Source organism: Mytilus trossulus, chromosome 1 (genome assembly GCF_036588685.1).
Source record: "Mytilus trossulus isolate FHL-02 chromosome 1, PNRI_Mtr1.1.1.hap1, whole genome shotgun sequence".
Classification (NCBI taxonomy): Eukaryota; Metazoa; Mollusca; class Bivalvia; order Mytilida; family Mytilidae; genus Mytilus; species Mytilus trossulus.
In genome coordinates, this window is record NC_086373.1 from 88,260,423 (window position 1) to 88,274,169 (window position 13,747).

At 31.8% G+C, this 13,747-nt stretch overlaps 2 protein-coding genes across 2 annotated transcripts; one reads left to right on the forward strand and one right to left on the reverse strand.

The window, feature by feature from the left end:
- The first annotated feature begins 1,110 nt into the window (after positions 1–1,110).
- LOC134711009 (caveolin-1-like) lies at positions 1,111–2,100 on the forward strand. The gene is made up of 2 exons (XM_063571439.1): positions 1,111–1,265; positions 1,581–2,100. Exons 1-2 carry the CDS (start codon positions 1,209–1,211, stop codon positions 1,911–1,913), a joined length of 390 nt encoding a protein of 129 aa, XP_063427509.1. The 5' UTR covers positions 1,111–1,208; the 3' UTR covers positions 1,914–2,100.
- Positions 2,101–8,036: 5,936 nt separating this feature from the next.
- Positions 8,037–10,225, reverse strand: LOC134711017 (caveolin-1-like). The gene is made up of 2 exons (XM_063571448.1): positions 10,088–10,225; positions 8,037–8,609 (listed from the first exon to the last, which is right to left on the reverse strand). Exons 1-2 carry the CDS (start codon positions 10,142–10,144, stop codon positions 8,277–8,279), a joined length of 390 nt encoding a protein of 129 aa, XP_063427518.1. The 5' UTR covers positions 10,145–10,225; the 3' UTR covers positions 8,037–8,276.
- Positions 10,226–13,747: the final 3,522 nt, after the last annotated feature.

Here is a 13,747-nt window from a genome sequence, read left to right on the forward strand (position 1 = left end):
GTATAATATTGATGCCTTTTTGTATGAAAATCAAAAACCACAGACCCCTTTATCAAAGGAAACCATCATTAGAATCTGATAAATCTTTCTCGTCATAAATGATAAGACTCTCTCCAGTAACGGTCTCCTATTTCTGATTTTCAAATAAAAAGGTATAAATGAGCGTAAAACTTCATGTAAATTTGAAGAGCATCCGATAAAAAATAGAAAAGCAGTATTATGAAATATATATAAAAGTTCTATACCTCATTTCAGATTTTTCTGATTTTAGAAAGTTATTCAAGAGTTTTGTGAGTGGAAACCTTCACGGAAAAATGTCTAATTTTGATTGACAGCTGATCTTCCTACAGAAAATATTTAAAGGACACAATTAATTGACGTTTTTTTTTCTAATTTCGATGATAATTGGGGTATCATGTTTAAAGTGTAACCTTCTGGTATTCAGTAAGAAATGCAAAAAAGGGAAGGTTATCAAAAAGAATGCATAAACTCGAACACAGTTTCTTTTCCCCTTCAAAGTTCAACATTTTTAGTCAATAATTTAAGGATGCTCAGATATAATTGATCATTTCCTATTATGTAATACAGATATTGGAGCTCTAATATCTTATTGTTTTACTATCGACTTTTGGTTGCAATAACGACCTGTCACCGAAACGCTTTCGATGTTTGTGTTAACAACAATTGTTTTAGTGCAACTTCAGAATTTATAATTTGTTAAACTCATATACATATATATTTAACCCTTATGGTCAACTGGGAGGCATTTTTGAATATTTTACACTTTATCGTATATCTGCGGCGCAAAAAAAAAGAAAAAAAAAAAGCATATAAAACCTTGAAATACCACTTGACAACATAACTTGTATTTGAATACTTTTAAATACTCAAAAATATGTGTTTTAAATTTATCAAAAATATTTTGTAACTGACACGCAATTATCAAAAACTTTAAAGAGTAATCAGATAAATATCAGTGAGAGATTACTGCCAATCAAAGCCAGTAAATACAACCTTAAGATCGGCCTTTTTCTAAAAGTTCCAGCCCATTTTAAGAGAGAAGAGTTCAAATAGCCAAGCCTCTAATAAATTGTCATAGCACCGTTCTAATTTACTTTTGTTTTTAAAATTCAAGATATTTAAGCGGACATTCACAGTCATTCAGTCATTTACAAATCTGGGAGATACACAGATCGTACAGAATTATCATGGCGGATCTTGATATGGAACACCGAGATCCTAACGCTATGAACGACCATGTTAAGGTAAAATTTACAGCCTCTTGACTTGTAATAAATATGTTGATGTTTTTAAAGGGAAAATGATGTTAATTGAAAAACGTTTTTCCTCTTGTTATCTCATTTTTAATTTTGAGACATCTTCAAATTTCAATTGGAATTCTGGTGTCTGTTTATCAGATCGTCAAAATAATAAAAATAAACAAACGAAAAGATCATTTTACTTTTTAGTATTTTATCTTGCATCACGTCTTCCTGTAAGTGTAAACAAAACTATATTTTAATGGCTTTTAATTACTTTCAAAATATTGAAAATAAAATGTACATTTTAATCATTTTTAGGTCATGTTTGAAGACGTTTTGGCAGAGCCAGACGGAGCCCATAGCATTGACTGCGTTTGGAACCTCAGCTATAAGTGCTTCAACGGGGGAAAAAATTGTTGTTATAAGTTACTGACAACCCTGTGTGGTCTGTGTATTGCTTTACAGTGGGGATGTACGTTTGCACAACTTACATTTGGACAGGTTTGGTGCTTTACACCTGGATTAAGATTTTGCTCTATTTATGCTGGTTGTTGCCAGAAAGTTATTGGTATCTTTGTATCATGCTGCATGGCACCATTCTGTGAAACATGTGGGCTACTGTTCAGTAAAATAAATATTACAAAAAGTTAGCAACTTATCTCGAAAATAAATTGTATGAACTTTAAAGAAAAAGAAATATTTATTTTTGTACTGTCATTATGTTATCACAAAAACAATATCAACGTAAAGTTTGTATGTTAAAATCACTTATTTTGTTTACAAGATTTGTGTAATACTTGTTTATGTTTACTTTTTAGTAAAATGGCATTAAAAGATATTATAGTGTTTATTGTCAATCATTATTATGCTAATGCATAAGTAAATACTGATACTGATACGCTTCCAGAAATGTTGATCATGTGTTGTGACGATTTGCTTTCTTCTGTTGAACATAGAATTCTTCCAAACTGAAGCAGATTAATTTATTTTTCGACTTGTTTTATTCATAGACATATAAAGCTGCTCATGTTTAGAAAAAGCAGTACACATTTTCGTAAAAATAATCTAAACACATATAATTAAAAGAGAATTCCAATTAATTATCATTGTTGTTTGGAAATTTTCTTCACTTTACGGAATAAACAATGAGATGGCGAGGAAATATACCACTTGTAACACTTGGTTTGATAGCTTCCGTGTATTTAAAAAAATATTGATAGTTAATGCAAGCTTTGAAATATCATGACTGGGAAATTTACGTTCTAATCGACTTTCCTTGGTTCTAAATTAACAATGAGACGTGTTGAAATGTTGTAAAAACTAAGAAAATAAACATATTTGCTAGTGTTGTTAAATCGTACAGTTTTGCCTAACCGGATAGTCGGATAATCGTTCGACCGATTAACTGAATAATCGGTAGTTCAATATGGTTTTTAAATGCCTTATCTATAGTTCCCTACGAATGTACGTTTTTATAATTCGATGAATTGAAGATGGTCCTTTGACATTATAAGGATTATTGGTGATGATTCCTGGAAAAGTTTGATTTTTGATAATCCAATACCACCGTATCTTCTATGGCGTTTGTCTCAACTTTAGATTGAAAAGTAAAAATACTTTTTGATCTCGTCGAATCGAAAATGTCTGCAATCGAGGATTCTTTCATTTCTCTTGATGTCTCACAAAATAATGTGGGGTGTTTCAATTTTAAATGATTAAGCCTGTTACTCGAACCATCAATCATACATTAATTACATTCACATCGGTTTGCATTTCACAATTTTTAAGTTAGCCTTTCGTTTCAGTGAGGTTTGACAAAGCCTTGCACAATAAAGATTGCACATTCAGAAGTATAAGTACGTGTAGACCCACGTTTTCGCCAAGTATTGATACATTTCTATACGTTTTTAGCAGGTTGAGTTGCGTTCCGCTAAGCTTTGATACGTATAACTAGGTTTCTACTTCGTTTCAATTTGTTGTTGAATATTCAAAACATACGGGGCAGGTCCAGTTTAGAACAAAGGATCACTACGTTTCGATACGCCTCATTGCGTATATTACCGTTTCGCCACGCTTTCAAAACGAAGTTAAGCGTAGCTCTTTAAACGTGACAATGTGACTGGAGCTTTACTGATTTAAAATTCCATGTTCTATACTAATTATGGTAACTTAAGATCTTGCTCCGAGCTAAAAGACAAGTTGTCTAAGTTCTAATTATTTTTTTATGTTTTTTTGGATAAACAAAAGCAATCAATCTACTGGATAATTGATATGTTAAATTAATTACTACGACGATCATTCTTAAAAAGAACACATTTTTTTTAATGATTTCAATACACTTTTATGTCAAATCTATTAAAATTGAAAAAAGTCCGATTAACCAGTTAGCGTTTTGGTATTCGATATTTGTTCCTTCCGACGGTAAACCGATTAAACGTTGTCAACACTAATATTTACACATATGTACAGAATACAAAACTGGCACAATTAAGGAATTAACCTGGAATGAAAAAAACACATTTTTTTGAAGTAACAAACACTTAAAATTTTACGGAAGCCATCACGAGTTGGTTGACCGTTACGGTATAACCGTTTCAAAAACGATATCGGACATGTTCCTTACGTCGTAACTACAATCTCCTTCTCTTTCATGAATGTAACCTTCAGAATTAGACTATTTACCAGATTTGTTATCACATAAGCAACACGACGGGTGCCACATGTGGAACAGGTTCTGCTTAACCTTCCGGAGCACCTGAGATCACCCTTAGTTTTTGGTGGGGTTTGCTATGTTGTGTCATGTGTTCTATTGTTTGTCTGTTTGTCTTTTTTTTATTTTTAACCATGGCATTGTCAGTTTATTTTAGATTTATGAGTTTGACTGTCCCTTTAATATCTTTCGTCCCTGTTTTAAAACAAAATCTGTATTAAGTCATATATTAGGCATGACAAGCTATGCTTATAATGCGAAAACAATTCCCCTTTATTTAATAAAGTGCGTCCGAAGTGCTTTTGTGGATTATTCTTGATGACAAACATTCAAACCCAAAGTTGTTAGTTCAGTATTTTACATGATAAAAATGTACTCATACTGTAAAACAATGCCAAAATTCACATAAGAACAAATTTTAAAATTAGTTACATAATCTTTCTAAATTTATCAATTGATAGTTTAAGAAATGTATTCCAGAATCCATATCAGTTCCTACACGTTGTCTACATAGCTGATGAAACTGAATGTAGTAGTAATTATTGGTTATGAAGCTCACATCGTAATGCTAGAAAAAAAAACATATATTATATAGCTCGTGCATCAATCTCATTTACTTTAATTTTCCTTCATCAGTAACACTCAACTACATAGCAAAATGAAAATGTCTTTACATGGTACATTCTAGTAAAAATCTACATGAAATAGTGCATTTTGATCATGTTTTACAATTTACCTAAAAAAATTGTAAATATTTCACATTGTACCGAAAATGAATTCAATATATATCATATAGTTGGTGCGTCAAAATCGCTTTCTTGAATTTTCCTTCATCAGGAACGCTCATGTAGACAAAAAAAATGAACATGTCTTCATCAAGTGCATTCAAGAGAAAATGAAGAAGAAAAATGCATTTTTCATGAATAACTAATGAAATATGTTTATATTTCACATTGTACAAAAAAATGAATTAATCCTTAAAATTGAATAAGGAGTATTTTTCATAGCATTGAAGTGTATTTTCGAATGATTTTTGGGTTTGTTCGAAATATTAAAAAAACGTTAGACCTTTTAACTGCACTGTAACCATTGCGTGATATTACTAAGAAAATATTGCTTCAAAAGGATGAGTAAAAGATACCAGAGGGACAGTCAAACTCATATATCGAAAATAAACTGACAACGCTAAATACAAAAAAAACCCAAATAACAGTTCACAATACACAACATAGAAAACTAAATACTTAGCAACACGAACCCCACCAAAAACTGGGGTAATCTCAGGTGCTCCGGAAGGGTAAGCAGATCCTGCTCCACATGTGAAACCCGTCGTGTTGCTTATGTGATAATACATCCGGTAAATAGTAAAATTTGGTGAAAAGGGAAGGGGATTGTAGTTATTCAACGAACATAACCGATATTATTGGTTATAAAACAAGTTTTTCATCAAAGTATAAAATATCGCTCGGGGTGTCAGATTTTGCATCTCAAGGGGTGGAGGCTTCCAATAAAAAACGAATAGATTTGCCTATGAATCATGTAAATCGGTCTTTTCCTGATACTTTTTAATTCAAACACATCTACTATATGACGATGACATATTAAAAACAAAAAGAACTTCATTTTGTCTGTTTTTTTAGTCATATAAGACATGTGCTTTTGATTTCATAAATAGTATAAAAATAACTCAAAATATATTTTACCGCTGGAAAATGATTTCATTTCCTTTTAAGTTACTATCATGGTCAGAAAAAAAGCCACGACTGTGTTTCAATGCACCGAAACATGGAGGGAAATTACAGAGCAGACCTCTATATAAGATTTTGCCGAAGCCACTAACACTCCATTAAAGTTCATCATGAGGCTCCTCCCGAAAGCGCTCGTGCAAACCGCAAAAAGTACTCACTCAAAACGAATTCGGTTACTCTCGTCAATGAAACACTCACCGGAATCTTTCGCATCAAATGACATTACAGCTTCAGGGAAACATGAAGACAACGACACTAATATTCTTAACAAAACAGCGATTCAAAATCTTGAAAAAAATAATTTGTTTTCTGACTTTTATCCAAATGGTAAATTTATTAATAGGTGTACCAAAAAGTATTGAGCATATTACAGAAAGCTTATGAAAGCACATAATGGCCGACCCCCAAGACGCAGAAATAAGTTTTTCAGTTCCAAGTCAAAAGATACTATTCGGCATTTCAGCTCCATGGACCTTATTACTTAGTATCCCAAAGTCTGACCTCTGTTTAAGATATATTGGTTCTAACATTGAAACATTTCATCATGTTCCATGAGGCTGACATGGTTTCTTTAATACAAGATGTCTACTGTGCTTTCATTAAAAAAATGTGATTGTGTTCCAAATATGTCACTGGCACTAGAAAGAACCGGGTTGATACAAGAAAGGCAATTTCCCCTAAGTTCCGTTATATGAAACAATGACGCCCGTAATCCACCGATCACAAACATAAATATCGATTGATACCAATTGTCACCCGCCATTCCTTCAAACTTTTAAAGACCAAAATTTTTACGGATGGCAAGCTCTTTACGGCCTTTCATTCGTAGACCTAAATATTTAAAAGCTTCATGTGCTCTTTCACAAAGAGAAAGTTTCAAAAACTTGTCTATACCCAATAATTGTTTGCTTTGTATTTATTTGGTCTTCTAGTAGGATGAAAAAAAGTTTGTAGCAAATTTTCCAAAACCTCTTAGCTGTATTGTCATTTGATGATAAAGATGCCGGTGAGTGTTTAATTTGAGATAGTTATCGATTTCGTTTCGGAATGAGTGCAGCATGCACAAACGCTTTTGTGAGGAACCTGATGAAGAACTTTGATGCCAAAGATACAGTTTGACTGTTGGTGGCTTTGGCAAAATCTTATATGGAGATCTGGTCTATGATTTTTCTCCATGTGGCGGTGCATTGAGCCACATAAGTGACTTATAATCTGACCATGATAGCGACTGGAAAGGAAAAGAATTTTTTTTTCCAGCTTCACCCAAAATATTTTGAGTCATTTTTTTTTTTTTATATATTTATGAAATCAAAAGCACATGTCTTATATGACTTCAATAACTAACAAAATGAAGTACTTTCAATTTTTTAATTGTTATCATAATATAGTAGATGTGTTTGAATTAAAAAAGTATCAGATTAAGACCGATTTACATGATCCATATGCAAATCTATTCGTATTTTATTGGAAGCCTCTTCCCCTTGAGATGCAAAATCTGACACCCCGAGCGACACTTTATATTTTTTTGAAAACTATTTTTATAACCAATTAATTTTAAGTATTAAACTGGTATTTGATTAAATTCCATTATAGGAATTCAATTCTATATAAATGTTGCAGAGGGTAGTCGTCTAAAGTAGTTTTTATTCAGAAATTTGCGTATGAAGCATCAAAATCTGCAACACGGAAAACTAGGGAGGGGTGTTTGAGAAAACAGAGCACTGGAAACGACTTATTTTGCTTGCAGGAAATATATTGTGTGTCAGTTACTTCCGTGCAGTACATTATATGGTACTAAAAATTCTAAATAAAGAAATTTTGATACTTGAACTTACTTTGATAGTTTTTTTTCGCTTCGAAATTGCCACCCCGTGTCAAACATATCCGGCACCCCGCATGTGGCGTTCAACACGGTGAAATATGTTGTCAATTGAAAGATCCGGCTTCTGGATGATGTCAATTTCAGTGAATTTTTAGTTTGATTCAAGTTGTTTTTATGATGTATGATTTGTTCCTTCATCGACAAGATATGTGTATCTTATTGTTATTGTGTTTTCGAGATGAAGATCAGCAATAAAACCACTATTTCTTTTCTTTTTTCATTTTATGTTTTCGGAGTGACCTTGCGTTCTGAATTAAACACCATGTCTTCTCTTTTCTATAGAAAGTAAACATTCGACTTTGTGTGTCGGTCTATAAGAAAGCAGGGTATTTACATTTCATCGTCTCGATTATCCATGAAAATTTGTCGATGGACGTTTTATAGTCATCAAACATGTGCTCGCAGTGAGCTATGAAATTCTGCAAAATTCTCTCTTTTCTTTATAGATATTTATTTATGTTTGTTCATAAAATTTGATCACATATTTAGAGGATAACAAAAAACATTTCTCAAATGATAATACAAACACTGATATATTTAATGACATATTTCTTATAATTATATTATCTAGACCATGATTTCAATAATATTACCCACATGTACACCTGTACAAAATGAAATAAATTCCATGTTAGTGCAATTAATTTCATTTTAAGTAAATGATGTGATTGCAATCACTTATTAACAACAGTTATTCTACTGAAGAATAGTCCCAATGTCTCACAACAAGGTGCTAACCAACAAGTTATACAAATGGTATAGAACTTTTGAAATAAGTTGCAAATTATATTGACAACTCTCAACAACGGTGTCATACACCATATAGTCTCAAACGCGACGACTGCAAAACAACAACCCCAGTATAGAGCAACGCATAATCCACAGAGTAAAGTTACAAATTTGTAACAGCAATCTCTTCCACAATTAAAACAGGCATTGCTGGCAGTCCACACACATTCAAAGCTATGCGCATCGTCTGGTTCTCCCAAGACATCTTCAAAACTAGCCTATAATCAAATAATATGACATGTTTATATAGTGCATGCATACTTTTTCGAAACTTACTTGCCTAGAGTTTTATTTCCCCGTGAGCACCACCTGCCCGGTATTCTTCTGTGATGACTTGAGTTATCATTGGGTATATGTTCATAATTATAATCAATTATTAACAAAACTTTGAATTTTTGAAAGACTTAGGTTTTTCTACTTCAGGAATAGATTACCTTACCTGTATTTGGACAAACTTTTGGGAATATTTGGTCCTCAATGCGCTTCAACTTTGTACTTTATTTGGCCTTTTTAATATGTTTGATTCCAGCGTCACTGATGAGTCTTTTGTAGACAAAACGTGCGTCTGGTGTAAATACAAAATTTCAATCTGGTTCTATGATGAGTTTATTTAGAAGGATAAAAGACTTATCTTATCCATCTAGTCAAACCGTATAAATATACAAACTTTACTTTTTGAGCAGATAGTTTAATTAGTACTTAACTAGGCAATTTTTGTATGACCATGGTGTCATCAGTTTAACTTCGATTAATGAGTTTGAGCATCCCTTTACTATATTTCTCTTCCTTGTGATTATCAAGGATTCATTGACTTAAAACTATTCATTTTTTGTTTGACGACAAGGAGACAATGATATCTTAACTGAATATTTTTTTAGTACCAAAATAACACATTCTATTTTTTTTAGTATTTTGATTGATTTGTTTTGTCGTCGAAAATTGGAAATTAGTTCTAAATGTTTGTGTTTTGCAACTTCATGGGAAATATATTTCTTGGAAATACAAATCAGCTTCTTCATGGGAGCAATAACATCAAAAATGTCAAAATTGACTTTCATTTTCAGACTGTTGAACTGCATAGATATTGCCTGTTTAGATTGGCAGATAACTGACAAAACAACAACAAAAATGGATTGAAACCCAAATCAGTATGCGAGAATATTTTTATCCAAATAAAGCATGTTAAGTTCTGGAAATAGGCTTCAATGTTTTTACCCAGCGAAATGCTGAACAAGTACAGCAAAAGCACCTTACTCCAAGGAAAATTCAAAACGAAAAGTCCTTTATCAATTGGCAAAACAAAAAAATATTCCTGACTTGGTACAGGCACTTCGTAATGTCGATTTAGAAAAGGTTTTGTAAAATGAATCCAGGTACTAAGCACGGTATAGTCTCATAAGATGGAAAAAATGTAAAAGTGTTAACTTTCTTTATTATAATCAACATGGGCATCACATACATACTTTGAAAGTTTCTCTTTCTCTTTTTTTTTGTATCAAATTTATCATGTCTTTACAGAAGTTCAGTGTTTTATCTCTGATCACACTAAGCTAAACAACGAGCAAAGATATATTTAACACAAAATTGTATGCCATAATCCGTTGATATACAGTATACATTTTTGTTTATTCTATTGAACTATGAAATTAACGAAAGCATCGCAAAACTATATGATAAAAACTCGACTAATTTTTACCTTTATAAAGCCGTTCAGCTCATTAGGATCTCTGTTAATCATATCTAACTCAGCCATTGCAGTTGTTATTTATCTTGCTGTGTGGACATATGATTTACAGTTACAAATATGAAGTGAAGATCTCATATCTGATAAACAAGGTTTGAACACGCATAAAGGGATATGTATGTATCTATTCAATACTGTCAGAAGCAAGCCAAATTCCTCTATTCTTTAATTCAAATTTTGTAATTTAAATATTGATAGATTTGAATACTCATTGTTTTAACTTTGTATATTTCTTTCTTTATTGCCCTTCACAAGTTCTTTATAATTAAATTGTGTATTGTCATCAGCAAAACATGTTTCCGGGGTTTTAAATATTCAATTTTATGGAAAAGACCTTATATTTCGTGTGTTATGTTTCTTGTGTATCTGCATTCTTCACTGCTGGTTTCTCTGTCGTGTCGGCCTTGTATGCTTCTTTTGCTGTTTTTTTCTGTGATACTTCTTTCATATTTCATATATAGATTTACAATGGCTTACGACACGACACTAGCGTCGGATTTTTTGGAGTGTGGACGAGACAAGAGTACGGGACTCAAACCTACACTATTAGACTAAATACAAGTTCAGCTTTTCGCATATACCCCTCCCCCTGTTCCCCTTTACAATTTTATTTTCATTCTTACTCCTACACAATGAAATTATATTTCAGACAAAATCAACGATAGATGAAATAAGATTTTATCAGGTTATACTAAAAATATTATTTCATGAAGCTTATTTTAATACGTTAAATTTCATATCCACTTCACATTAAATCATATTATCATCAGCAACTTCATTATCTTATAACTAATTATAAAAGCAATGCAAACATATTAATATATGACAGGCTAGTCGAATTGTTGACATTGTTGACAGGATATTTTCAAAAGAAACTGTGATGCTCTAAAAACGTTAAAGAAGCTCAATTATACTTTAATAGTAAAAAAAACTGTAGGTGATCCTATCATTCATTCCTATTTCTTTTTATTGTATTTATTCGAAAAACTTTTTGAAAACCTATAATTGGTCCTTGTAATATATATATAGAAGCAGGACGAAAGATACCTGAGGGACAGTCAAACTCATAAATCGAAAACAAACTGACAACGCAATGGCTAAAAATGAAAAAGACATACAGAAAAACAATAGTACACATGACTCAACATAGAAAACTAAAGAATAAGCAACACGAACCCCATCAAAAACTGGGAGTGATATCAGGTGCTCCGGACGGATCTGTGTAGTATAGCATTACACAGAAACTATAGACTGAGGAACACAGACCCCATCAACACCTGGGTAGTGGTGTAGGTGAACTAACTGCTCTTAATAGGTTAACAGTTCGTGCAAACAACAAACATTATCACCCTTAATATCAAAATGTGTAAACAAAATGTTGAAAACATAATAATAACGATACATAGTTAAAAGTAGATCAGATGTTTAGTAATAATCGTTTCTTTGTTGATAACGCTATATAATGGGCAATTACTCAGTTTATTTTACTTTAAAAAATAATGTATAGTAAATTATCCTATACTGTTGTGAAAAAAAATCATGTGGCTCTTATATTTGTTTTATTTTTTTAAAGTACATACGTTATTGATAATAAGATGCTTTTTTGCGTAATTGATTTTAAAATTCTGTCGTTTAGTTTAGTTTTTTTTTTATTAAACACAAAACAAAAACAAATCATTGACCAACATTTTATATCAAATTTTAAAAAAAGTATGTTAAAACGTTTATTTTTTTTGGTTTTCACCTGTTCTAAGTTAACTCATCATAGATTAAAAAAAAAGTTATAAAGGCCAAATAAAATACGAAATGGAGGACCATTGAGGACCAAAATTCCTTTACGTTTTGTCAAATACAGCTTAGGTTATCTATTCCTAAGGTAGAAAAGCCTTAGTATTTCAAAAATTCAAAAGTTTTGTAAACAGTAAATTTATAAATATGACCATGTCATCACAGAAGTGCGAACTATTAGGCGGGGAATTAAAACTCCAACAGCAGTGGCATCGACTCAGTGGTTGTAAATAAACTAATCATAGATACCATGATTAAACTTTGTCTTTACGCCAGACGCGCGTTTCTACAAAAGACCCATCAGTGACGCTCGATACCAATAAAAAATCATAAACACAAAATAAAGTACGAGGTTGAAGAGCATTGAGAACCAAAATTCCTAAACGTTTTGTCAAACACAACTACGATAATCTTTACCTGAGGTAGAAAAGCCTTAGTATTTCAAAAATTAAAAAGTTTGGTAAACAGTTAATATATAAATCTGACCATATAAATGATAATTCATGTCAGTACAGAAGTGCGGACTACTGGGTTGTTGATACCCTCGGAGAAAAACCTCCACCAGCACTGGCATCGACCGACTGGTTGTAAATAAACTATGGCAGGAACCTGATGTACAGTGGTTGTTGATGGTTACATAAATGTTTTTCGTTTTTTATATAGATTAGACTGTTTGTTTTCCTGTTGGAATGGTTTTACACTAGTATTTTCCGGCCCTGTATAGTTTGCTATTTGGTGTGAGCAAAGGCTCCGAATGGAAGACCGTACTATGATCTATAATGGTTTACTTTTACAAATTGTTACTTGGATGGAGAGTTGTATCATTGGCACACATACCACATCTTCCGATATCTATGATATAAACTCCATGCAAGCAAAGTATTAGACAAATCTTATGTTTTGTAATTCGGACATCCCTTCTGCCTTAAGATGTGTTTATCAAGACGAGTACATGTCATTGGCGGTATACATTTATCCGTTTTATATAAGTCATTTAGCAGTTATTGTAGAAAAAGCCCATTCTAATTATAATAAAACACTATTTTAGTGATCAGAGAGCAACAATTTTTATACTCAATAAAACTATGCCTGGAACTAAGTACAAATAATCTGTTATAATGATATATTCATTATCCAAATCAAGTATTTTAAAATATCTTTCCCTGTAGTGAAATCAAGTCCAAATTGTAAGGGAAACAAATCATTAATCACTAGAATTATATAGTAGGAATATTTTAACTACACTATCATATCATCATGTATCATCAACTATACTATCCTACTAATGAAACCGAACTCAACTATATCTATCACTAAAGAAAATTAATTCAATACCGTTTTGAAAATTTGTATTATGAAAGGACAAAGCCATTCAAATATGTAAATAAATACTTGAGTCAATATCATCTGACCAATGGACATTATTGACCACTTAAAAGTAAGCATACATCCAAGTGACATAACGTTCATAACAATGTGTAAATCATTGATTTTAGTTATTAAAATGTACCGATGGCATTTGATGAAGTGAAGATATTTTTTTCTTTTTCTAAAATTTCGGATGCATTTTTTCACTTGAATTAACCCAACAACTTTTAAAAACCGTAAGTTTTAGATTAAAATGTTCTTTGGTGAAGTATGTTCAAAATTGTTTATAGAGTCATTACGATATTAAGATACAAATCTTTGAAAAAATAGATGTTTAGCTGAAAAAAAAATTTGCATGAATTTTACATACTGAAAGCGTATAAGAAACGTCAATGATAAATATAAGAGATAACAAGAATTTCAAGTACTTGAACTTTCCTCGGAAGTTAGTAGTTG